Here is a 25,083-nt window from a genome sequence, read left to right as displayed (position 1 = left end):
GCTTTAAAAAACAAACCAAAAAAACAACCCAAAACCAAAATGCAGATACGTAAATAGAGGCACTACAGCTCCTCTGCCCTTTCTCCCTCCCCAGCCTGTACTTTGGCATAAAAAACCAGGGAGGGGAGCACTGCTCGCTGCCTGCATCGTCAACGTTGGACTCCAAAAGGTCTCATAGTCAATGAAAAACAGGACTAGACTCTAAACAGCCCGGGGTAAGGCAGGCAGCTGCCCAGGATCCCCCTCCTTCCCAAAGGAGGGCAGGTTGCTCGTTAGGAATTAAAGATGCTGCTTTATCAAGCTTTGTTTTCTTAGTATAGCATCAGTACGGACAATCCTGATGTCATTAATATGGCCATTTGGGAAGATTCCTGGGTGAGTACCCAGCGTTGGCTGATGGCAGCAGATGGGCTCGAGGCAGTAAGAGACGGCAAAGGCGTGGGGCGGGAGGGCAGAAGATGGTGGCACTGAGCGGGTTCTCCTGCAGAACAGTAAACATCTACTCTGGGGTGAGGGATACTTGGGACTTCTCCTGGAGCCAGACCCAGCCTTTGTGGTAGTGTCCTGTCCCCATCCCGGGCAGCAATGCAGATGTTCTTAACTCCTGTCCCTCCACCAGCTGCTGTATAAGCTGAACCTTTTCCCTCTCCCTTTGGGAAATCGTGGTCCTGCCCTGGCAGAGGCAGTAACACTCTGCTTTCTTGAGTATGGTATTGCACAGAAGGAGTTAATTTGTCCTTAACAGGGAGGAACCAGTACTGGGGCATCACCTGGGCTGGAGGTGAAGACATGTAGGAGATGAAGAAAAGCCTGGAGTCATCTATCCTTTAAGCTGCATTCCAGAGCGAAGCCTCTGCCACTGTGAGCCAGCAAGAAGCTTCTGTCATTCAAAAACTCAACGTGCAGTAGACTGGCAACCACTCAAACCCTCCCAAGGGAGCAGTGAGCCTTGCCGTGCCTCAAACAAGTGACTCTTTAGGAAGAGCAGCCTCTAAGATCAGGAATCTGCTTGATCAGAGATCCGGTTTTAATATTGCCTTGGTGATGATGGGAGATGCTCTTTAAAGTAGGCGAGGGAAGGTATGACCAGGCTGTTCCAGTACAAAGGTCCTGGCAGAACTGGGGGCCAGAAGACAAAGAGTAAGTGCAGAACTTCAGCCTCTGCAAGGAGGTGAGAGCCACTGACTCCAGGCCAGAAGAGGGAGCTGGAGAAAAGACCCGTTGGCCCATCATGGTCCTACAGAAGAGGACACCACAAGCCCACAGCTGCCTGCAAGGTCTGGGGTCAGCCCCTGAGCCAGGAGCAGTGGGATGCTGCAGCGAGCAGCCAGGGAGGCTGGGAAGGGGTTGAAATAGGATGACAATACTCTTCAGGAGCAGAGGTGGTTTGTCCCACAGGCTCTTGGCTAGAAGCTAGCCCAAACCCAGAGTTGGGGGGGCTGTGAAAGCCCCGTAGGGCAGCTGAGGGTCCCAGCTTTGCCCTTGTGCAAAGGTACAATGTAGGGGGCAGATACCACAGAACTACACCCAGCTGCCACCAGTTTCCACGGCCCAAAGCACCAGAGAACGCTTCAGCTATGATACCCAACTTTTATTTTTCCTGGGTCTTGGGGAAAAAACAGCCCCAAACTAAAACAATAAACCAGCAGCTGAGGCTACAGGAGGGGGAAAATTGTATCCCCAAGAACAGGGGAAGCTTAAGGTTGGGGCAAGTGGTAACACTTCACCTGAACCACTCCCTAAGCTGGGTAGCGGTGACTTGATCAGCCACTGCTGTTCAGATTAACATAAAAACAATGCTATGATTTATTTAAACATAAATGCAACCTCTTAAAAAGAAACTAAACCCCCAGAGTTTAACCTTTGCCTTTGATGGAAGGAGAAGGTACTGGGAAAAACTGATTTTTTTTTTTTTTTTTTTTTAAAAAAAAGGCACTTAAAAATGAAAAGGATTTTGCACAAACCTGATGCCAGCTACGTGGAGCTGCTGGGAGTTTGATGGTCACTTACACGTGGTCTCTAGAGCTACCTTACAGTACAGACACGAGCCAGCCATCCTTTCCTCCCTGGCCTGTGCAGAGATGACCACTGCTCCCAGCAAGAGGGAGAGATGTTCTCTCTCCCCTTTTTTTTGATGCTGTGTTTCCTGGGATGAGTGATCCACAAGCTTCCAAGGACCTGCATTAAAACCACATGCACCAGTAACATCCTCCACCCCCCGGAGGAACATGAAGCTAACTAGAACAAGGTCAACGCATGATGCGTGGGAGGGAGCAAAACAAAAAGCTTACAGTTACACGTTAGAGTCCGCTGATAACCAGGACAGGGTTGGCGTGGGTGGCTTGCACCCAAGCACGGGGTAGAACACGCTGTGGGTTAAAAGACAGCTCTGAAATCTACGGGGTGAGGGTTTTTTTTGCAGTTAGCAATGTGAGCAGAAAGAGTTAAAAAGGATTCAGCAAAACCTTTTCCCTCCCCTCACCACCCCGAGTAAACTACACAGTAGTCCATTAAGTGGTAACTTTTAACCAGTCTTCCAAGCAAACCTTTCAATATGAAAAGGTGAGGAACACAGACACAGGGTGTTTCAAATCACTGCACACTGCACCAGAAAAGCTGCACGGGCAAAGCTTCGCTCCCTGCCCTGTGCGACGTTCCAGCCGTCTTCTGAAGCTCAAAGAGATGGGAACATGCCCACGAAACACATGCAAAGCCTTCAAGCGGAAGTTCTCGGATTTATAGAGGGAGGGCTCAGCTGCGTGTTAGGGGGATGAGTATCATCCAAAGCAAAAGAACAGGTTGGCTGTTGTTCTGCAGTGAATGTTCTCTGTTAGATACAGCTTGTGAAAATAGTAAGTTGAATGCGCCACGTGTAAGCATGGGCTCAGACATTCACCAAGCTCTCCACCCTCCCCAATTAAGTTGCAAGCGTGTGCTGATGAGAGTGATGGTTGGATGGTATGGATTAGCCCCAGAGAATATTTTGGATTAATGGTGTAATTTAGAGCTCCATAAATAAAAAATGGATTTTCAACAACTTAAAGTAAAAATTTCTAGGAAGGCATCGATGTATTTGCTGAGTAAGGCGTTGAGCGGGTTCCTCCAGGTTCTTAGCAAGACCATCCACGCTATCCATAAATAGTGGGGTGGGAGGGGGCTTCTTGAACGTAGCGTGTCTCAGACAGAAGCATGAGATGTTCTCATTTTAGTCGCTCAACAAGTCCCTGCGTCAGTCCAAGGTGCAAAAGCTGAGATCTGGAAAGAGTTGCTAGATGAGGGAAATATGCCAGAAGCTTCTCCCACGACAGTTCCAGCAGGCTAGGTACCACCAGCCACATTTTAAACAGCGAGCCAGTCCGTTTGTTTTCATGGATGTTGACCACCCCTCCGTGAACATACATGCAGCCGGCCTAGATGGGAAAAGGGGGAGAGGGGAGTTACACTGCAAGGAAAACCAGGATTTGGCTCTCCAGCTTCCCAGCTGGTGAAGCACAGAGCGGGAGTCATCTCACACACCTTTATGTGCTGGTAACAGAAGTGTTGCTGCCTGAGCCAGTCATCCCAGGCTCCTCTCGGAGCCAAGGGGAGGAAATCACGCTGCTGAAGGACATGTCTCTCACCCTAAAGCACGTATGTGCTAGCTTACAGTGCTTTGCTCTGTATTTTAGGTGAATTCTACCCCAAGAAATCAATTTTAGGAGTGAGGCAAAGCATTAATAAATGAGTATAGAACCATACTTAGGTTTCAGCTAAAAAGAATGTTGGGGTTTTTTTTTTTAAACTAAAACCACACCACACAAAGCCATGCTGCTTTCCCTCTGCTGGCTCAGCATAACCCTGCTCCAGGAATCACATGAATATGGAGAGACAGGAAAAGCTCAGCTGCTGGCCTATTTTGAGAGTGACATTTCTTCAGTATACAGGACAAGAAGAGGGATTCCTGCTGTCCAGGCACCCACCTGCAGTCACCAAGCTTCCTGGGAAACACTTTTATCAGGCCTACAGTTTTCCGGAAAGAGTTGCATTTATAAATCTCCAAACTAGGTGACACCTGCTCTTAGAGCCAAAGAACCCCAATCTCTGCCCTCGCACGCTGCCCTCAGTCAACGATGATCAGCTGAAGGAGGCTGAAGGCACAGGTAAATGCATTTCTTGCTGCCTGCTGCTTATCAACCAGAGGTCTCTAAGCTTCTAGTTATGGCAGAAAAAGCTCTAGCGATACCAACCTTCCCGTGAGCAGTGACTTCCAAAGAGGTTGCTCGCCTGCTAATCTTTCAACCCAGGCTGTTCTCAGTAGGCTAAAACCAGTTTACCTGGGGGAGTATTTGTGCTTTTTTTTTTTCTTTTTGCAAACAGGAATTACATGGAATTACTTGTAGGAGCCAATTCACTTTAAAAGCTAAAATTCCACACAACTGCTTTTAGAAAGCAGAACACACTGAGTGCTACCACTCCTCAAACAGCAGCAAAAGTAAAAGGAGTCAATGTAGTGACCTCACACCAGCCTTCGGCCTCCCTAAAGATTCTGCATCAAGTAAAGATCATCACCTCCTTGGTAACATTGGTTCAGCTCTATTTACAGCCCACGCAAATGTCAGAGTGCTTGGACAAATGGCTTGAACTTCAGCTACGTAGGAAAGAAATGAGTCACTTACTGGTGTGACAGCAGCACAGTGAAAATACACTGGTTCCGGCATGGCAGCTGGGAGCTTGACCCACTGGAAAGTTTGCAGATTCAGCTTCCAAACGTCTCCCAGGATCACTTCTCCGTTATAGCCTCCACAAACGAACGCATCTGTAAGAGAGGAAACCCACGGTGCTTACAGGCCCAGCTATCCTTCATTCAGCAACTGCAGAACGTGCGGTGACGAAGTCAACTATCACCTTTGCAAAACAGTTTTAGGATCTACACTTACCTTACCTCAAGATGAGCTCTCAGCACCTCCCAAATCAGTTCCAGCAAACTGTTCATAATCACAGAGGCCACTGATAGAATCACAGAATGGTTTGGGTTGGAAGGGACCTTTCAAGGCCATCTAGTCCAACTCCCCCTGCAATGAGCAGGGACATCTTCAACTAGATCAGGTTGCTCAGAGCCCCATCCAGCGTGACCTTGAATGTTTCCAGGGATGGGGCATCTACCACCTCTCTGGGCAACCTGTGCCAGGGCCTCACCACCCTCACAGGGAAGAAGTTCTTCCTCAGATCTCATCTCCATCTCCTCTCCTGCAGCTTCAGGCCATTCCCCTTGGCCTGTCACTCCCTGCCCTTGTCACCAGCCCCTCTCCAGCTTTCCTGGAGCCCCTGCAGGGACTGGAAGGGGCTCTAAGGTCTCCCCGCAGCCTTCTCTTCTCCAGGCTGAACAACCCCAACTCTCTCAGCCTGTCTCCATAGCAGAGGTGCTCCAGCCCTTGGATCATCTCCGTGGCCTCCTCTGGACTCGCTCCAACAGCTCCATGTCCTTCTTGTCCTGCAGAATCCACTCCCTTGACCTGCTGGCCACACTTCTCATTATGCAGCTCAGGATACGATTTGCCTTCTGGGCTGCAAGCACACGTTTCCAGCTCATGTCCAATTCCCAGCCCCTCGATGGCAGATTCAGAGTGAAATGCCATTGAGAAGCAGGAGCGCAGTGCAACTCCCACTTTAAGAAGCTGTGTTAAGCCCCACCTAACCTGAGTTCACAGGTACCTGGCTTTGATCAGATTCTAATGGTTTTAAACCCACAGGAAGCAGCCACAGCCCCGGCTCCTAGTCCTGCTGCCTGCCAGAGGCAGTTCCTTGCTCCTGGCTTTGCCCAAGTTCTCAACTCCAAGGTTGAGTGCAGCAAAATACTGCAGATGAAGGTGACTGGAAGAATCGCCCAGGTCTTGCCTTACTTTTCTTGGCACAGTTAGCACTCCTAAGAAATATATATCTGGCATATCACCCCATTCTTTAACATACAGCATTCAGTAATCGATCCAAAGAGTTTTGATAAGAAGGATCAATATTGTAACTGCTTCTTCAGTCCATTATGAGCAACTTGTTTTTTATCAAGTTTGGAGGAATGCATTCTGAAGGACAACGAGGCTACGGGAGAAGCTCAAATCTAGTTGACAGCACACTCTACCATTCAAAATTGTGGGTAATTGCACGTGCAGAGCCCTCTCTATGCTGTGCCTCAAACAGTGCTGCACAAGTGATTTACAGCAAGAACATCTGGAGGATCAAAGTGAAGAACAAAAGGCTCTACTAAGCTCTGTGCAGCGCCTAACATACAAAATGGCCCTCACTTTGCTAGAGTGGAAAGACTCAGGTGCTGCCTCATAACCCACTCTGTACGAGCACCTTGGATTTATACCACCATGAAAAGGACCCACTATCAAAGAAATCCCTGAACGATCTTGTCTCTAAAGAACCTGGCTTCCAGCACTTGGCCCCATTTTGCCTTTCACAGCAGACTGTAAAGCTAGCAGGTTCGTCATCAAGCTGTAGCAGGAGCATCATTCATACCTGTTCACGAGCTTGCAACCAGTAATCTGCAAAGCACCATGGACACTCATGGCTGAAATACGTGGTATTTTACACTGAAGTGGCCACGTGAGATTTACATGTTGCATAAAATACTGCAGAATTCCAAAGAGCGACAGCACTGTGCAGCGCAGAAGTAAATTTGCCTACAGCAGCAAGATCCCTCAGACGAAGAGTGGTGCCCACTGGGCAGCTTAAGGCCTGTTAATGAGAAAGAAATCCTCTTCCAGAAAAGACACGCGTGCCCTGCAGTTCTCTCAAATGTGTGTTGGAGGCCAGCATCTCTTGGGCTAGAAGGATGAGCTTGTTATTGCTAGGTTGTATAAGATACACCGATTTTCAAGAGGCAGATCTTACCATTTTTTATCTGAACGCAGCTGTGGCATCTTCTGGCTGCTGGGAAGCCTGAGGAGAATAATAATAATAAAAAAAATTCAACTATAATATAAATAATATAATATATAAAGGGCTTGCTTGGACAAGTAGTGATTATATCTCAACATATAATTATGGAGAGGAGTCATTTGTTTCATTTATAAGGGGCTTCTGCTTTCCTGCAATCACAGGTATAACATCTCTAATTCAGCAACCAGCTGTTTCAGGTTTGACTCCTACTTGCTCTCCAGGGAAAGAAGAAATGTGCTGGAATCTCATTCCCCACAGACTCCAGCCCTCAGCTCTGGCTTGTGGTGAAAATCAGCAGCCAAGGGCCTACAAGGTTTCAGGGAAACCCCTGCTGCGAACCAGGCCAGCATGTGGTCCTCAGAGGGAGCAGAGATGATGTGTATCTTCTTCTGGGAGGAGAGCCAGCCGCTATCATCTTTCCCACCCAGAGAGGGAGAGAAGCCAGACTGCTAAATACGCTCAGATGGGTTAGTCCTCACTGCTAAAGCTCTAAACAAGCAGGATCCTGAAGCCAGCGGTAAGTCACATATCGTGCAAGGTTACGAAAAAGGCTTTCAGCCTGCCAGCAAACAGCATCTTCGAGCACCTTGGTCACTCTCTGGTTGACAGGGGAAGACACATGAAATTCCAGACTCACCGACTTTTTCATGAGGTTTTGTGGCAATTTCCTCCCAGGTGTTGGTTTCAAGGTTGTATGCATGGATCTGAAGAGACAAAGAGGAGCCATTAGTTCCTCCTGGCTCTCCCAGCACTGACGCAATTACAGGCTCTGACCCAGGGAGCCACTATAAATAACACCTCTTTTTCATTAAGTGTAAAACCAAAAATAGCTAATCGCAGCCAGTGACTAAGCAGGTATAAAATCACCTTCAAAGTGTACCAGCTTACTAAAGCTTTCATCTCAGGCTTTGCTATTTGAGCCCCACACCTGAAGAAAAAGAATACTGCTTTTAAAAAAACTGGACTGATGAAAACCCACACCCTCCAGTTCTCAAAAGTATTTAGAAATACCTATCTCATACTGCACGTAAGGAGAAAAGAAATGCAGAAAACGGAGAGGTAAAAGGTCATGTTAACTGCTGCAGTTTCAACTTTTTTGGAAGCAGAGCACTATTTAAAGTCCCCTTGTTTATCATTTTGGCATTCAAGATGAATTCACTCTTCCCTCCCCAAATCATATTGGAGAAAACTGTTTACCACAAGAAAAGAAATTAAAGCGTTCAATTAAGGGAGAAGCCAAGAAAAGGGTCACCATATCGATATCTGAATTTAACGTCAAGGAATTCCGTCCTTTGGCACTTTCCTGTTTTGGCACAAATACAACATTTAGAAAGATGTCCTAAGTGTTTTTAAATAGACTCTTTGATAACAGGTCGACAGAAATGAAGCTGTTTTGCAGATCAGTGTGGTCACCGGGTACCACAGATACATCATCTGTAAGTCAACAGGAGATGTGTGTGGCAACACCAGGTTTTACAGAAACAGGAGAACAATCTGCTGCTATTAATCTATTTTTTCATCAGGCAAAGCCAGATGAAGAAACTTTGCTGGTTACGCTTCACTGTAAAAAAAACTCCTATCCAGGCAAGCACTCAAGGTTTCTGATCGCCTTACCTTATCTAAGGAATAAGCTGTCCAGGAAGTTCCACCTCCCAAGATATAAATCCGTTGACCATCATGTGCAATTTCATGTCTGTACCTGAAGGTGCAAAGAAGGACATTTTAGCAGCACAAGAAACTAGTGCAAGTGAGCAACAGCAAAAGCTTTCTGGAAACACTATCAAATGTGAGTGGTTTAAGCAGACACCCCAAGCCTGGCTGTGCTGTATCACTCCCTCAGGTTGGAGCATTCAGACGTGGAAGCTCTCATGAGCAATCTAAGCAGCACTCCAGAAGCTTGGAAGGCATTTTCTGAGATCAAAGCACCACGGAACTTAAGTACAATGATTTATGGAGCACCATGATGGCTGTCAATATTCCAGCCCCTTCTTTCACAAAGATGGTGACTGATTAATCTCCCAGCCCTCCTTCCTCCACACCTTGCTGCAGAATAGGACAAGGAACAGGGATCAAACGGAGCCTCTTCCCCTCCTCAGCACTCTCCAGCTGTCCCAAGTCCCCAGCTCTGCTCCGGCACCACACAGTTGAGAGCAGTGTGCTGACAAAGTCTTCACACCCCTTCCCTACACCCCCGTGTCAGACTGCTGGAGCACCGGTTGTGCAAGGTTCACAGCCAAAAACGCTGCTCTAAGAGTGTCCTGTCTGTGCTCTCTCAGCTTCTCACTCCCAGCAGAAGTGGGGATTCCCCAGTGCAAAAGCTCTCTGAGACTGTCCAGCCTCTCACCTCTCCTCTGGCATGTCACAGGACATATTGTTCGGTTTCAGCTGGATCCACTCTCTAGTGTTGAGGTCTAGTTTGTGTAGGTCGGTACTGTAAATGTAACCAGTTGTTCCTCCAAACACGTAGAGACAACCATTGATGATGGCCATGGCCTGGAAGGTAACAGAGAGAAACCAGTTAGAAAGGATGGTGTCTGAAAAAGAGAGAATTCCTGCCCTCCCGAAGCAAGACACTGCTTGCAAAGCTCGACCTACAACTTACAAAATTACATGTTCAGGGGGAACATGAAGGGCAAACAAGGACGATACATAAAAGATGGGGGGGTGCCCGTAGGAATGGAAAGTCACAGGATGAGGACCTAGAAGTGGAGCTGCTGCATTTCAGGAATCAGACAAGACAGATCTGTGCAGCTCCCAGGAGCTAGAACCAAAGCACAGTCAACCCTGAATCTCTTCCACGCTGACCTTATACAGATACTGTTACAGAGAATCTAATAAACCAGCTAAAATGCCAGCGGCATTAAGCGTAGCAGAGAAAGCCCCAAAGGCAGTGGATAAGTCAGACTAAACAACGGAGACAGCCTGTACAACTCCAAAGCACGTGGACTATCGGCTAACTGAAACTGTGAAGGTGGTGCAGGCACCGTTCCCTGATGCAGTCCGAGGTGGAAGCAGAGATGTAAACTTCTTCTGCTCCCAAGTGCCTGTTTGCCAAAGGCCAGCTTGAACTGAAACTGGACAAGGGGAGACTACTTTCCTTCCCTCAAGTGTCTGGCACACATCTAAATAAGAAATTAGCTGGATTATAGATCTCCGCACCACAAGTACATTGGCAGTATTATTGGAAAGCACAGCAAAAGGTGGCAGTCCTCCCGTGAGAGTGAATCTAGTTTTTAATACACCACATTCAGCAACAACTTTTAAGACTTTCCATCATGTCGTGATTCTAATAAAAATAAGACCTACCAACCACTGTTTCCATTTATAGTTTGGGGTTTTAAAGGCTTTGAGGAAGCTACAGAGCAACTCCAGAAACTACCAACCACCCCTTAAACGAGACATACTTTTTCATTCAACTGCATCTGGCATTTAGTTAACACATTTTGGCTTTTCTAACTACAAGAAAACTATTCCTTTCCTTTGAAATCTCAAAGAATCAAGACCGCTCTATTTCTTTATGAATTATACCTGCCTCTCCTTATACTTAGGTACACCGGTTACTAGCAGAAAAGAGATGTCTGTGCTCTGGCCCCTTTTCTGTGACACACACACAGCGCAGTGTATGCAGTAATGCTCAAAAGTGCCTCAACAAGGGCTGTCCTTCGTACCTGGCCGTAGATTCGATTGGGTTTCTTTCCTCGGCAGCTAAGCAGAGCCCATCTTTTGTACTTGACATTGCAGACATGGACGTCGTTGCCATTGCTCTCCCCAAAGGGGATCCCGGTGCCCCCGAACACAAGCAGGTTGTTGCCATGTAATACAACTAGGAGAGAGAGATAGAGCAGAGATACATGTTGCTGTGAGAGGGAGTAAACCAAAAGGACTCCCTGCTCTGGAGACAGTAGGCAGCAAGTGTTCAATATTGTTCAAATACCCTACAATTCACACTACACATTTATGGCTTTGAAATGCTCTAAAAGAAAAAGAATGCAAGCTAAAACCATGGTAACCAAAGCCTGCTTTTAAAAATGGCTAGTGAACAAAGAGATCTATTTTTGGATGCTTTGAGATATCTGATTGCACTGAGCACCTAGCTGCTGAAAGTGCAGGTGCCTTGCAACTATCAAGCTAAACACCTGAAGACTACCTCTTGCATTTGACATTTTTTCTTTTCCTCTGCCTCAACCCGAGCGAAAGGGGAAAGAGAAATCACAAAACCAACCCAAACTCAAGGCCTACTTGCAGAAGAGTTGGAAACAGGATCCAGATTTCCCAGTTCTTGCCCTCTTTTGCATTCCACCAGGGACACCGATTAAAATAGCTTCAGGAATAGGTGCATAGGAATTGAATTTCCATACGTACGTGACATGGAGGCTAGTTCCCTGGGCATGTAGCCTTCAGTGCCCATCTGATGCCAGGTGTCTGTAGCAAAGTTGTACCGCCAGAGTTCCCTGAAGAGTGGGTAGTCTTCGTTCTCTGGCCCACCAGACTCATCGTAGTCAGGATTGTAGCCTCCAAACACATACAAGTTGGCATTATCTGCCACGCAACGATGGCCGCTTCTTGCTGGTGGAGATCTATGGCCTACAGCAAAAAGAGAAGGCAAAACAGCTTCAGTGAAATGTCAGCAGAGGAGCTGAGCTTGTGTCCGAGGGTCAGGACTACATGCGCTGCGGTGGTCCTCCAACGAGAGCGGCTGGTGTTTAGCTGTAGGGAATCACGTCTGTCGCCAGGAGGAAACGGTGCTGTAATGACAGATCCACCTCTCCGAGCAGGAATGGGGAGAGCCTCTGTGTGTCACCATCTCATTCATGTCCACTCCAGCCCCTGGACCCCACCTGCCTAAGGGAGACCTTTCTGCAGGTTGATGCATGACAATCCTTCTGTAAACGCTGTTTCTGAGATCTTACAAATTCCCCCTTCTGTCATTCTGTATGGCAGATTTCACTTAGGAAACAGTTCCAAAATGTTTATATGTAAAGCTGCCCACTGGGAACAAAGAAGAAAAGTAATGATTTGCTCTCCCTCCTACACAAACCTTCTCCCCATTTCTTCTCTTTTTCTTCTGGCGCCTTTTATCTCAACTGGGCTTTTTTTGCCTCGGACACCCCTGGACTTCCCAAATGTTAAGCAAGGCGGGTCTGATACAGCAAGTAAAATCTGCTCATAGATAAAGGCGTTCACACTGAGAGGGAGCATAGCAGGGAACCCATCGGAGATCCTATAAGTTGAGCTTGGCAACCAGCAGACGCAGCCCTTCCCAAAAGGAAACCCTCTGCCTACCCACCCTTTTCCCTAAAAGCCAATGGAAATAAAAGCAGGGAGTACAATTCAAGCTCAGACCTCAAGTGGAATAGACAAAAAGACAGATTCAGTCCAGGAAAATCTAAACAGCAATATTCTTGCTGGACAACAACTGAAGTCTCAGCTGACAAGTGATCAAAAAATAATTCCAAGCTTGCTTGAATTCAATGCACAGCAAGAGCCAAGCACAGTGCCAGAGGTGGATGTTTCTCTTCAATGAGACACAGGACCGATAACGAATGAGAAAGATGAAAGGAACAGAAAATGATCAAGTCCCTGAACAAAGAAGCTGGTTGTGAGATGCATGTAGAACATCTCAAGCTGACCAAACCAGGAAGGCTTCAAAAATCATTTTCTTCTATGCGATACCACAGTGTTTTGGTGAAAGTAACTCTAAGCTTTCTCTTGAGAAGGAGGATACATAATAGCCCCCTAAAATGCAGAATTTCAACATGTAACCATCACCCCTTCAAGCACATCCTCTGCTTGTTGCACCTCAAGGTGGGCCTGCTTTAGTTCAGCTGACAATAAAGAGCTAAACAACAAAAAAAAAAAATCAAAAGAAGATCCCCAAAGACCCTCACCCAAACAAACCAGGGATCTTCACCACCCACCTGCTCTTACAGCTCTTTTACAGACTTTATGGGACCCAGTGAAGCATCTAATTAAGAAGCGTCATGTTTTCTTCTTAGAGCCTGTTACAATTATCAGCAGTGTATCAGACGTGCGGAGCAATAACAAATGAGGCATCGAGCATCTTTCCGACAGGAAAGGTGAAATTAATGATTTGTCCAGACTGCATAATGAATTTTAACTCAGCACAAGCAGTTTTGCTTAATCATGTTCCCCGTTTGCTGCTGCTTTAAGCTCCCAACTCTTAAACTGTCCAAAATTAAACTGCTCTACAGGGTTCAGACAAACTCTTGTGGCTAAGTTTTGACAGATTTGGGTTGTTTCCAGTAATAATTGTGTCTCGCAGCAGTCCCCACTTAGAAAACTAATAAGCACCGGCTGAAAGAGAAGGGAAGAAAGTTAAGGAATTAACAGAAAAATCTGTAGTCTTTGGCCTGGTTACTGAGACACACTGTGCCATCGGGCACCCGGTGTGGTGTGGACATTTGTGCAGAGGAGGGGCGATATTACATGAACTAATAGCAGCAGCTGGGAAGTTACTGGACTCAGTGCTGGACTAAAGTGTTAAACAAATATTACGTGCTTTAGAGGTGATTCACAAAGCGAAAGAGAAACATCCGTCCCTTTTGGCTTTTTATTTTAAACTCCAAAACTATCCAAAGAGATGGATTCGCTTTTCTTAAGTGAACACACTGATAATAAAGGTATATACAATCAAGGTAATCATTCAGACTCAATCAGAGATGCTTTGGGAGGGCAGTTCATCTGATCTTGGATATCTGCAAACAAAATCGTGCTTGAGAAGTGTCCATGCCTCTCTGCAGCCTGTAGAGGAAATCCTGGCGAAGGGCTCATGGGTCTATGCTCGGCCAAAGGGAGCTCATCCTGCTCTTCTCTTCTTCTGTGTTTGCCCTGGAGATCTCCAAAAAGAAGACCTGAAAGAACTGAAATGGCAGCTTAATTCCAGGGAAGACTGGGAGCACTGAGGCACACACTTTGCAGAGGAGTGAGGATTTAGTTCAATCGCCCATTGAATTTAAAAAGTGTTCAAATATTACATTAACTATAGATCCTATTTCCCTCTAGTTACAATGCTTGCCGTGAGAATTTTCCAGAGGGAAGAGGAGAGAAGGCGGCTGAGTTTTATATAAAGCAAACAGACTAAAGAGTAAGAGGTGTAAATCAAAGAAAAGAAATCAAAAAACAAAACCAAGGAGGCCTTCTCTGCCATTCACTTCTCAAAATTAAAAGGGGAAGATGTGATGCACACAGGTCCTCGAGATAGCAAGATGGGTACATTGAGCCCATACACAGCCCAGATGGCTTCGCCTCTTCCCATTTACCTAGAAACCTGTCTCCCATCTTTAGAACAATTTTTTTCAAGGTATTTTCAAGACACAGAAAGGGCATCAGAAGCAAGAGCTGGTGTCAGATACTTGCAAGTACCCAACGGAGATGGTCGGAAAGAACCACCCTTCCCACGCAGCTGTTCCTGCCACAAACCACATCTGCTGCCAGTTCCCTGTCCATTCCCAGTACTCTCACCAACAACTCGAAGGGTTCTGTGCACTACAGGAAAAATTTTTTTAATTAAACACTCACTCAGTAACTTGTCAGAAGATAGGGGTGCTCGCAGCAGAGCTAGCAGGAGAATTGATACCTGTCCCTGGTCATGCATTCACAGCTCAGCTGCTCAGGGGAAATCCACTGTCCTCAGCATTAAGTTGAACACCAAACTGCGGATGAGAGCGGCCAAAATGCTTTCTCCTGCTGTGCCTGCTACACAGCAGTGACTCCCAGGGAAAGGAGAGCTGGAAATGCCAACCAGAGCAAGGTTTCCAAAAGCTCAGGGCCAACCCCTGTAGCTACACAAACACAAGCACTTTCATTTTGCTCGACTCGAGAATAACAGATTATCTGCTCTATTCAAGCAGACCCCAGCTGCGTTTGCTCAACGCCCTGCTCCAGATCTAAGGACTGACTTCGCTCCAAAGTCTTCACATTTCCAGCCTGCTGGTTTTATGCTTCGCTCTTCACTAACCCCTTCGTCTCAAAGGACTAGATCCTCCTGCTCACAGAGGCCCAGAGAAGATGACAAATCTACCCACAAAACAGGGAAAAAAAATTATCCAACACATCTTCTTCGTCACCTATGCAAGCACACTCACAAACGTATCGATGAACTGAATGGTACAATGTTAAACTGAGTTAAATGGTCACCGAACTCTTCTGTTCAGAATTGAACTGACCTTAATTCACTTTAGAAGAAAATCTTAGAAAAAGATTCCTCTAACTCTGTCTTTTTAAAGAAGGGACCTCTACAAGCTGAATCTACTGAAGAGTTAATTCAGATTAGTTTCTTCAGCAGACAAGCTCTATGACTTGCACCTCCAATAAAGAGCTGCATTTCCATTTAATTATGTTTTATCAGATGACTCACATCTCCTACTTAAATTCTTAGTGCACGTTTTGGATCTGTTTTTGCTCCAGCGTTAGCGATGCGCAACAAGCCTATTACACAAGCACAAAGTTTAGATGATGCAGGAAGATGGAAACACCCAAGGGTTTGCTAACTTCCTCCTCTAGTTAGCAAAGCTCAGCTCCCCAAGAGCTGAACCTGCCTCACATTAAAGAAGAGCCTGACACTAAGCAAAGCACAGCGAGGCACCATCACCGTGAAACGCTGGAAGTCATTGGGCCCCACTATGAATTCTTTGATGCCGGACATGCAAAGTAGCAGCACAATGTACCGAGTCAAGACAGATCTGTGGGAAAGAGGTCGTAAAGTTAGTTGTAGAAAATGGCTTTAAAGTGGACAGACATAATTTGTAAAGCACTTGCTTTCCCAGTTTAAAGACTCCAAAGTGAAGCAGGAACGAAGGGAAGGTGCATTCACAAGGAGACTCCTTTGCCTTGGTCCTGAGGGCAGAAATGGGAATAATAAAACGTAAAGAGAATAAGAAGCTCCACAAACAGAATGAAGTTGAAACATCACAACAGGCACATAATTAAGGAAAGTCACAATTTAGGACTAAGCCATCTGATAGAAACTTACTTGCTGGCGATAGTTACACACTGACCTGTTAACACCCTGTTCAATTCACCCTTTTCAAGTGATTCATTAAGTGACTTCAGAGGGAGCTGCTTGGATGGCCCAGATTGACTTTATTAGCACGGATTCCTAATTGGGTATCTCTCCTGCAAGAGGTATTATTAGAACAGAAGGAGAGTAAGCAAAAAGGCAGCAGAAATATCTATTCCCCAGTTTCCTGACATTTGTTTCCTACCTCTCTGAAAACTTTGAATACGGAATAGATCTGGGGCGAGAAGGAGGAGAGGACAAAGACGTTCATTAAGAAAATGTAAAGAAACCCTTCATTTTAGAGGAGGAAAGCGTAATGGTCCTGAATGGCATCCAAGAATCCCACTCAAAATGTCCCTCTTACAAGGACAACAAAGCTGAATTGCACCTGCTAGTCCACAAATGTTGTTCCTATTCTGACTAACACAAAGTTTATTAAATTCTAACTCTGGTGCCTTGACAGCTACAGAAATCTATGGAAGGCCTGGAGGAAAAAAAAAAACAAACCAAAACAAAAAAACCCCACAAAAATCCCTTGGCATCAGCAGATCATTGGAAGCTATAGAGCAGATGAAATGCTACCAGCATGCCCAGAACCACAACACGTGTCAACAGCTACGCTCAAGTCTACTGGATTTATCTATCACTTTTCAATAGCTTTATAATAAAGTTATAGAAGAAGAAAATTAAACTGTGAAGTACCAAGTGGTTGCACTGAATCACATGCAGCACAAACATAAGGCAAGAGGCGCTTCAAATAGAGCAGCACAAAGACAAGTTTTGAAGAACAAAGGTGTTTTCTTTCCATTCAATTATTATGCCTTTCATGACTGCAGGAAAAAAACGCTGGCATCGTCTCACCAGGTAGGTTAAACAAGACGGGAGTACCTGCTGTTTGAGTTAGTAAGCTAGCCAGCTGGCCTTTTTTTTTTTTTCTTACGCAAGGGAGGGGAAAAAGGTCTAATTAGCTGAATTCATTTATTAAAAATAAAAATAAACAATGAAAGAGTTGAATACAAAGCTGTTTTAAGAGCCTGCCCAAAAATACCCCTTTTCTTATCATGACCACACTGCCAGGAAAAAAAAACCCCACACAAATAAATCTAATAATCAATGAGAAGCTCCTGGCAGAGAGTGAGGTCTGCCTATGCCATCAGGTTCTGCATATTTTTCTTTTTAAGGGAATTTCCTCTAATCACTACCATGCCTCATTATCAATTCCCAGCAAACCGATGTAGTGCTGTTCTCCTGAGGTGGCAAATCCACAACCATCGCCTCCCTTTCCCAGCCGGCCTTGGAAGGAAGAGGCCGTGGGTCTGGGCTGTCCCACCATCTGCTCAGAAACCTGTAAGCAGAAAAGAATGACCCCCGTATCATCCCTTGCCAGGGCCAGGTATGAGGCTGAGCAGTAGCCAAAGCAACCTGCAACAGAAAAAATGATTCCTAGATCCTTTGGGAGCAAAGAAGATCAAGTGAAATTGCTAACGTCATGCTTAAAAAGCAACTCTGGAAATGGAAACAGGTCAAGCTCTTTTGCCACTACAGTTACCAGAAAGAGATTTGGCTGTAGCCAGCAGAAATGGCAGGAGCAGGACTAAATAAACACTCCTCTTGCAAACACATACGCCTTTCCCTGGGTTACAGCCTTGGAGCTGCAACTGCGAAGACTTTCCAGCTTCGGGATGCCTCATTTCTGAACCCTGCCACGTGCTTTTGCTTGCTAAGGATGCAAAAAAATATACTTTTGCACAGTCAGATCAGCAGACTCTTTCAGCCTTAAAGGATCGCGAAAGACCCATCTGAAATTGGAGCATAATTATAATATTTTGACCTGCTGCTTGCCCCATCCCAAGTCACTGAATTACAGAAAGATCCTAACAATGCAGCAGTCAAAGCATTTATGATTTGTTTTGCCATGTACTGCTTGCTTCTTTCATGCAACCATTTTATTGCTCACTCATTTGGCCATTTAAAGACATTGCCATTCACGAAAAGGAAAGCACATAAGATAAAGGCAACAGAAATTAGGGAGAACTGTCTATTCCATTCAGAATACACAGGGAACAATCCTCAAAGCCAAAAGCAGTAATTAAAGGCCAATATGAAAGGTTTCACTCAAATTTTAGGGTCACATGTGACCCCAAGAATCTGTATTTTCCTTATAGCACGTGGCTTTCTCCACAGAAGCAGCAAATCCCTGTTTTTTCCTTTCGCTTTTGCCCAGCTCATGTTAAAGCAGCCAAAAAGCAAAAGAAAAGCAGCGGATGGAGCCAGAGGATGCTCTGGCATCTGAAAGCTCAGAGTTCGGTGCTGCAGGGATGCAGTTGCTCAGTGCCGGTTTCTTCCCCTGTAAAACAAACCTTCCTGGGCACTCAGAGCAATCAGTGAAACGTATTCCTGCAGTATCAGCCTCCCAGAAGACGTACACACTCAACATCATCTCACGTAGGCGACCTGAGTTAAAAAGTACGACTGGTCTCGAGTTCAGGGTTTCCACACGCAGGTGAGATTCAAGGTGAGAAGAAACACTTGCTTTCTAACCTTCAGAAAAGAGGTTTATCCAATAAAAGTTGCCAATACTTTTAAATCTCAAGGCCAAGCAACCATTTTTTTCTTCCAGCCAAGATGCATTCAAAGAAAACACTCTACATGTGCAGCGTATTTTTTACCAACACATCAAGTTTCTAAGTTCTTTAATATTATGAGACTTTGAAAATTACAAAATAAGAGCAAATAAAAGCTTACAGATTCCTACTGCTAAAGGAAGTTTGCTTCAAACACACAAAATACCATTTATTAAGATGACGGCAGTTCAACCATAAGCTTGCGATGGCCATCCAAATGTTTACAATCGACAGTATACACCCTTTTTTAAGCTACCTATTTAGAGCATCACCTCAACCACACTGCACCACACAATGCCAGGTCACCAATAACACACAAATTTACCAAAATTTATCTGAGCAACACCTATCGGCACTCACAATACAGTGTGGCAGCTGCACCTTCATCTCCAACACGTGCTCAAGACAGCAGGCAGCGTGAGAGCAGACCTGCCGAAGTGATCGCATGCTTCCATCAAGTAATTCTGCTTTACAAAATTAAAGATTAAATGCTGCTGTACCTGTAGTTCCTTGAGCAATATTATACAAGACAGAGCAAGGGAAGGCAGCCATCCCATGGCATACAGAGAAAGCATCCGGATTCGAGCTCTCGTTGTAGCACTCAGTAGTTAATGCTGTGCAAGCTCCCAGTTCATTCCTTGAACAAAGCTGTATCGTTTTTCTTCTGTAATTTGATGGATTAAAGGTTGCCATGCACATCAGGTAACCCGAAACAGGTCAACGTTGAGGACCTCGTCCAGTTTAAACATTTGGGAGTGAAATAAAAAGCAAGGATCACATTCTGTCAGGAAAACTCAGCCCAAATAGATTGCTAGAATGAAAAATCAGATTCCTGGGCTGCAATCAAAGCACCGGTGGTTTTAATACTCTGAATTTTCGTTCTGGTTAAAGACTCGCATCTAGAGAGATGTTCCTCCTAGAGCTACAGGACTATTTGCTATTTCTGCATTTATTGATGAAAACTAATTGCAGGTACAGCTATGAGTCCTCTTCATTTTATGTGCATCTCAAATCAGGATTTGAAGACTATGCTAAAGTATTTTAAATCGAACCCTTCTTTCCTTCTCCTCCAGATCACCTGGAACGAAGCATGGTTTTATTTATTCCTAGAGCATAACCAACAGATATCCAGGTGTAGCCTCTAACACCTCCCAGCAGAGCAACCCCAGCACCGCCCTCTATAAGCTCCCTTTTTTCTCGACCTATTTTAATCACGATACCCACCAGAGGGTCATTTGCACAGTAAAGGGTGCAAGAAGTTAGTGCAACAAAACTCAGTGTGAGATCTTGCGGAAGGGGAAGGTGATTTTATTTTACAAAATATTTAAATAAGCTGGGTCTGGCTGCTGATACCCACAAGAACCAAGTATATCCAAGTGATCTGGTCAGGATCACTTACGTACAGCACAGAGGGTGAAAGGATGACAGCTGCCAAGTCCTCGCTATGATTCCTGGGTTGTTCTTCATTTAGAAGGACAGACTAGGTTTGGAGACATCTTTTATTTCCTCTGGCTCCTACGGTGAGATGCTTTGGCCTCAGAATTTTGCTTCCTTCTGCTGCCATGAAGTTTAGGCGGGTCTGCTGCCTATTGTCTGCATTTCCTCATTTTGAGTTTCTTAAAGTTCTTCCTGTCGGGCCAACAGGAAAAGGAATGGCATGGACACTGAGTCGCAAGCGCATCAACTTTGTCCTGTTATCAGGGTGTAGGGTCTTCCGCTCACAAGACTTACTCCAAACATGCTGGCTCTTTCCATCAATCTGTGATCTTCAACCCTACTAATCCCAGCACAAGGCCATATCACGTGGCATAATTACGCCGCAACATTACTATCGTTACTACTAGAAATATATTTTCTAATTTTTTTGGAAATACAAACTAAATAACTACAGGATGTAAAGCTAACAAATACAGCGTGGCTTTTGGTTCCCATCTTTTCAAAGTAACATACCAGTGGTGAAGAGCTAAGGTGTGTGTATGCATCCTCTTTACTGCTTCTTAAGGCTTTATAAAGACAGTACCCATATTATTTTCCCTCCTACCTAGTTTTTCAACATCCAGAATAGCAGGCTTCAATATCTCCCTTTCCATTTACGATTTCTGCAAGACTTCTGAAGGATGTTTAGGTCAAGGGCTGAAGCCAAAGCGCTGCTAGCTCTTGAGAGAGAGAACAGGACAAGTCAATATTGACTTTGACTCCGGTCTTCAAAGCTTCATCTTTTTCATACCATCCAGACAAAATAAGTTTGTAATTCATGTAATCAGAGTCCCTTACAAACGTTTGGATAAGCAGGATGTGAATGTGTCACCGAGAACAAGGTCTAAAACTTGTTCGTTCATCCAGCTGCGTTCAGCCTCTCCAGATCACACAGCTCCCTTCTGTGGCAGGCTGCCCATGCCTGAAAAACACCCAGGAGAGAGTGCGCCTGGGTCCCCGACGCCTGGACGATGACTCCGCCTGAGGCCAAGGGCAGCTGGAAGAAACCAGAGGATCCAGCCAAGGATGCCAAACACAACCCACAGGCCACCGGCCAAGAGCCTTTCAAATATTTGAAGTCTCTACAGTGATGTTTCTAGGAGAACGATCATTCTCACATCCAGCTGCGAGAGCTTTCGGGTTTGGATTGACATCCAGAATGGGTTTGCTTCTTTACCCTGCTTCTTGGAGGCTTTTGTTTTCAAACTTCTTTGTAGCAATCACATATTTCAAACATTTCTACAAGCATGCAATTGATTGTCGGTATTTCCCATGATTAGTAAAACAGGAGTGGGATTATAATACAGGAGACAGCATCCCAGAGCGGAGAATAAAATAGAGAGTCCTTATGAGTGAACTGTTCTTATTGAGAAACTGGAGCAAAAGAGGAGACGTTTGCCCCAGAAATACATATATTACAGATTGTGGTGTGTTTCTACGCTATTGAGTGTTCCTTGGATTGTTTGGGTTTGGGGGTTTTTTTGTGTGAAAGGAAAATAAAGAAAGGAATTCTGGAAAATGAGAAACGTAGAACAGCCCAGGCCAGAAGGGACCTGGAAAGATCATCTGGTCAGTGTCTCGTAGGAAAGGGAGCAGAGATGAGATTATCCAGCACCCTCTCCAGTTGCACCTTGAAACCTTCCAGTGACAGGTACTCTACCATGTCCCTGGGGAGGTTGTTCCAGTGACTGTTCTCACTGTAAAAAATGTCTTTCTTACACCAAGATGAAACCTCCCCTGGTGCCACGTGCACTCATTGCCCCTTGTCTTCTCCGTGTAGCTCCTTGTGAAGACAGACCCTCTGTCCTCTTCTGAGCTGGGAAACCATGATGAGGTGTGCCCCGAGCCTTCCCTTCTCCAGGAACAAGAGACCCAGCTCCTTCCGCCTCTCCACGTAGGGCAGGTTCTCCGGCCTTTCAACCATCTCCTTTGGACCTTCTCCAGATTGTCCACATCCTTCTTGACTTGTGGGGCCCAGAACTGGACACAGCACCCCAGGGGCAGCCTGACAAGTGCTGAGCAGAGTGGGACTATCCCATCTCTCTCTCTCTGCTAGTCATGCCCGTGCAGATGCAGCCCAGGATCCGATTTGGCTTCAGGCTTGCTCCCTCACATGATGCAAAGGGGTTCAGGATATTTGGTTGTATTTTTTTTAAATACATATTAGAAACTCTGACCCTCTCCACACACAAAAAAACCCCACCTCTACTGTAACTGGTACACTGGGAAAATTATAGCTCAAGACAAGAGCATAAACGCTGAGCGTGCAAGAGGCAAAGATCTATTTAGGTCTCCAGATTGTTTCTACCCACTTAACCCCAAGAGTCTGATGAAAACACTGAAAAAATTAAAATGTGGACAGGAAGATTTCCAACGAGGAGAAGAACAAACCACATCCCACCTATATTTGACATTTTTGATCTTTCTAAATCTTACAAACACCTAAAACCAGTTCCTTCCTTTCCCTTATCCAACATACAATTTTACCTATCACGATGCAGCAAAAACATAAACAAATTGCTTTTTCTTTTTTTTTTGAGCTGTTAAGCCATCAACAAGTCTCTTTTGGGGATGCTGCTTGAGAAATGCCCCTATTGAGAAACTCTCAACAGAAATACTCTGCTTGAAAAAGCAAACAGAACAGCACAACACTAGCACCAGGTCCCGCTAGCCACCTGCTTACCTTTCATAATAATTTCCCCGGACAAATGAAATTCTCCAGAGTGCAAAAGGTGACAAAAGTTGAAAATCTTTTCTACAAGTAGGTGGAAAAGGAGAACGTGACAAAAACAGCACCTAAACCAAGGCATACGCTCTCGTGTTTAAACAAGAGAGAGCCCAGATCTATGTCAAATGACACACAGCTTAGCAGGAGCAAAGGAGGTCTGCAGGGAGGGACATAGTGAACACATCCAACACCAAAGTGTGCTATGAGCTCTTCATGTACTTTGACAACAGTAATTACTTATAAAAACAGGATTAAAAGGAGACAACATGCTTTATGGAAGGAGTATAGGGTATTGAATGGTGGGGGGAAAGGAAGGAACAATGGAAACTCTGAAAGAGAATTGGGAGGTAAGAAAACAAACCTGGTTGGAGGAAATGAAAAGAGGGGAAAAAAAAATATTCCTCCCTCTTTATCTCAACAGTTATGTAAGGGCTGCTGCTGGAGCTCTATAAATAGGATGTTAACAGGTGTCAAACGGGGAGAATACTCCAGCAATCGACTCAAATGGGATTTTTCCATCAGGTAGTTTTTTAGCAACACTGACAGTCAGCTCTGGGTTTGTTAAAGCTGGACTTAAGTGCTAAGGCTGAGCTGAACAGGGGTAGTTTTCCCCCCAGGGCTGCAGCATCTGCCCCATCACGGGTGGCAGAGGGCAGGATTCCACATCCGGATGTAATCTGTAGCCAAAAGCAGGATCGTTACAACCCAGTCAGGAGGATGTGGTACCAGTTAGCTCAAGCCAATGATTAAAATTCAGGAATGTGAATATTCAGATCTTGTATTACCAAAAAAGACCTTTATCACAGAAGGAAGGAAACACATTTGAGAATTTGCCTAAAAATAGAAGATGTGGAGCCACTTAGCAAATTCACGGAGGTCTTGCACGAGGCTTGAAGGCGTCCTTGCCGCAGATCCAGATCGTGGCAGGTTTCACAGGGATGGAAACGCGGACCCTGGTCTGCAAATCTGTTCCCAGCCACCGCTAGTGCTCCAGACACACTGAACACAGGCTCCTACCCCCAAGGCAGCGAGGGGCTTCACATTCCCTACTGAGGGATCTGAGTGGTGAGGCCAGGGGCAACCAGAACAGAAAAGGATGCCCTGAGCCTGCGGTACCCACCTCCTGGGTGGCAGTACCACAGCACCATGTGGCCCTTGAGGGCTGGGGGTGCTATGAAAATAAGGATGGGGGGATACCCCAAACCAACTGGGAATAGCCCCTCCACCCCATCACAGAACCATGGGGTGCCCCACATCCCTCCCAGTATCACAGAACTTTTGGGATGGGGATGACCTCCCCAATCCTACGATTGTGAACTATGGGGTACCCCCTCTCACGCACATACCAACACTGCTAGGAGCAAGGTGGAAAAAGAGAAAGAACCACCTTTCCCAGGGCACAGGACTGGGCTGACGTCTCATCCAAGGACCCTCTGGTAGCCTGGCCCATCCCAATGCAAAAACCTGATACATTAGGATCAGGGGTGGGGGGGTGTCACTGTGGTTTAGCCCAGGCCCAGCCACGATCTCAGGGTCACTGGGATGGGGCTGGCCCCCCACCAGGGATCGTGGGGTACCCTGTCACCCCACGCCCCGTGTCCATGGGGATGACGATGTGCTGCCTGTGTGGGGCATCCAAGCACCCCCCAAAGCGCTGAGACTGCCAGGACAGGGAGGGAAGAACCGCCACTCCCTGGGGGTCGTAAAAGGGGGGTGATCCCCCACCTTTGAGACTGTGGGTTCCTCTCAAGACCCTAAGATCTTTTAGAAAGGGGTGACCGCTCCCATCCGCGACCGTGGGCTCCCGGCTCCCCCCACACCCCTCCCCGAGCCTTGGGGATGGCGTGACCTTCCCCCATCCCGGGTCCACGAGGCACCCCAGCCCCCCAAAAAAACCGTCCCAGAGCCGCGGGGACGTGGTAACCCCCACAACTGCGGGGTATTCCCCCCCTCAGGGCCGCGGGGACGGGGGTGCCCCGATCCCCGACACTGCGGGGCCTTGGGAACGGGATCACACCACCTCCCCGGACACCGGCCGCCACTCACCCGCCGAGCGCGGCCTGCCCGACAGCTGCACGAAATGGTTGAGGAGGCCGCAGCCACCACCCGCCGCGCCGCCTGGGCCCTCCTTGACACCCGCCCGGGCCCCGTCCGCCGCCGACATGACCCCGTCCGCTCCTCTCCTCAGGGCGAGCCCAGGCGGCAGCCAGCAGCAGGCCCCACCCTCCCCTCCTCGACCAATCAGCGGCGAGAACGAGAGGTCGCCGCGAGAACGCCGTTGCTCTGCGCGTCGCCCGACTGGAAAAATAGAGCGCCGG

General features: G+C 46.4%; 1 protein-coding gene across 1 annotated transcript; it reads right to left on the bottom strand.

Moving 5' to 3' along the window:
- Window positions 1-1,585: 1,585 nt before the first annotated feature.
- KLHDC10 (kelch domain containing 10) lies at window positions 1,586-25,039 on the bottom strand. Its single transcript, XM_054848397.1, has 9 exons — window positions 24,812-25,039; window positions 11,281-11,502; window positions 10,587-10,741; window positions 9,263-9,411; window positions 8,533-8,617; window positions 7,556-7,622; window positions 6,871-6,918; window positions 4,656-4,795; window positions 1,586-3,410 (listed from the first exon to the last, which is right to left on the bottom strand). The coding sequence occupies exons 1-9, from the start codon at window positions 24,927-24,929 to the stop codon at window positions 3,201-3,203; spliced, it is 1,194 nt and encodes a 397-aa protein (XP_054704372.1). The 5' UTR covers window positions 24,930-25,039; the 3' UTR covers window positions 1,586-3,200.
- Between the last annotated feature and the right edge of the window lie 44 nt (window positions 25,040-25,083).

Source organism: Grus americana, chromosome 1, assembly GCF_028858705.1.
Source record: "Grus americana isolate bGruAme1 chromosome 1, bGruAme1.mat, whole genome shotgun sequence".
Lineage (NCBI taxonomy): Eukaryota > Metazoa > Chordata > Aves > Gruiformes > Gruidae > Grus > Grus americana.
The sequence above is the reverse complement of the archived record's forward strand: the minus strand, read 5'-3'. Positions and strand labels throughout refer to the sequence as shown.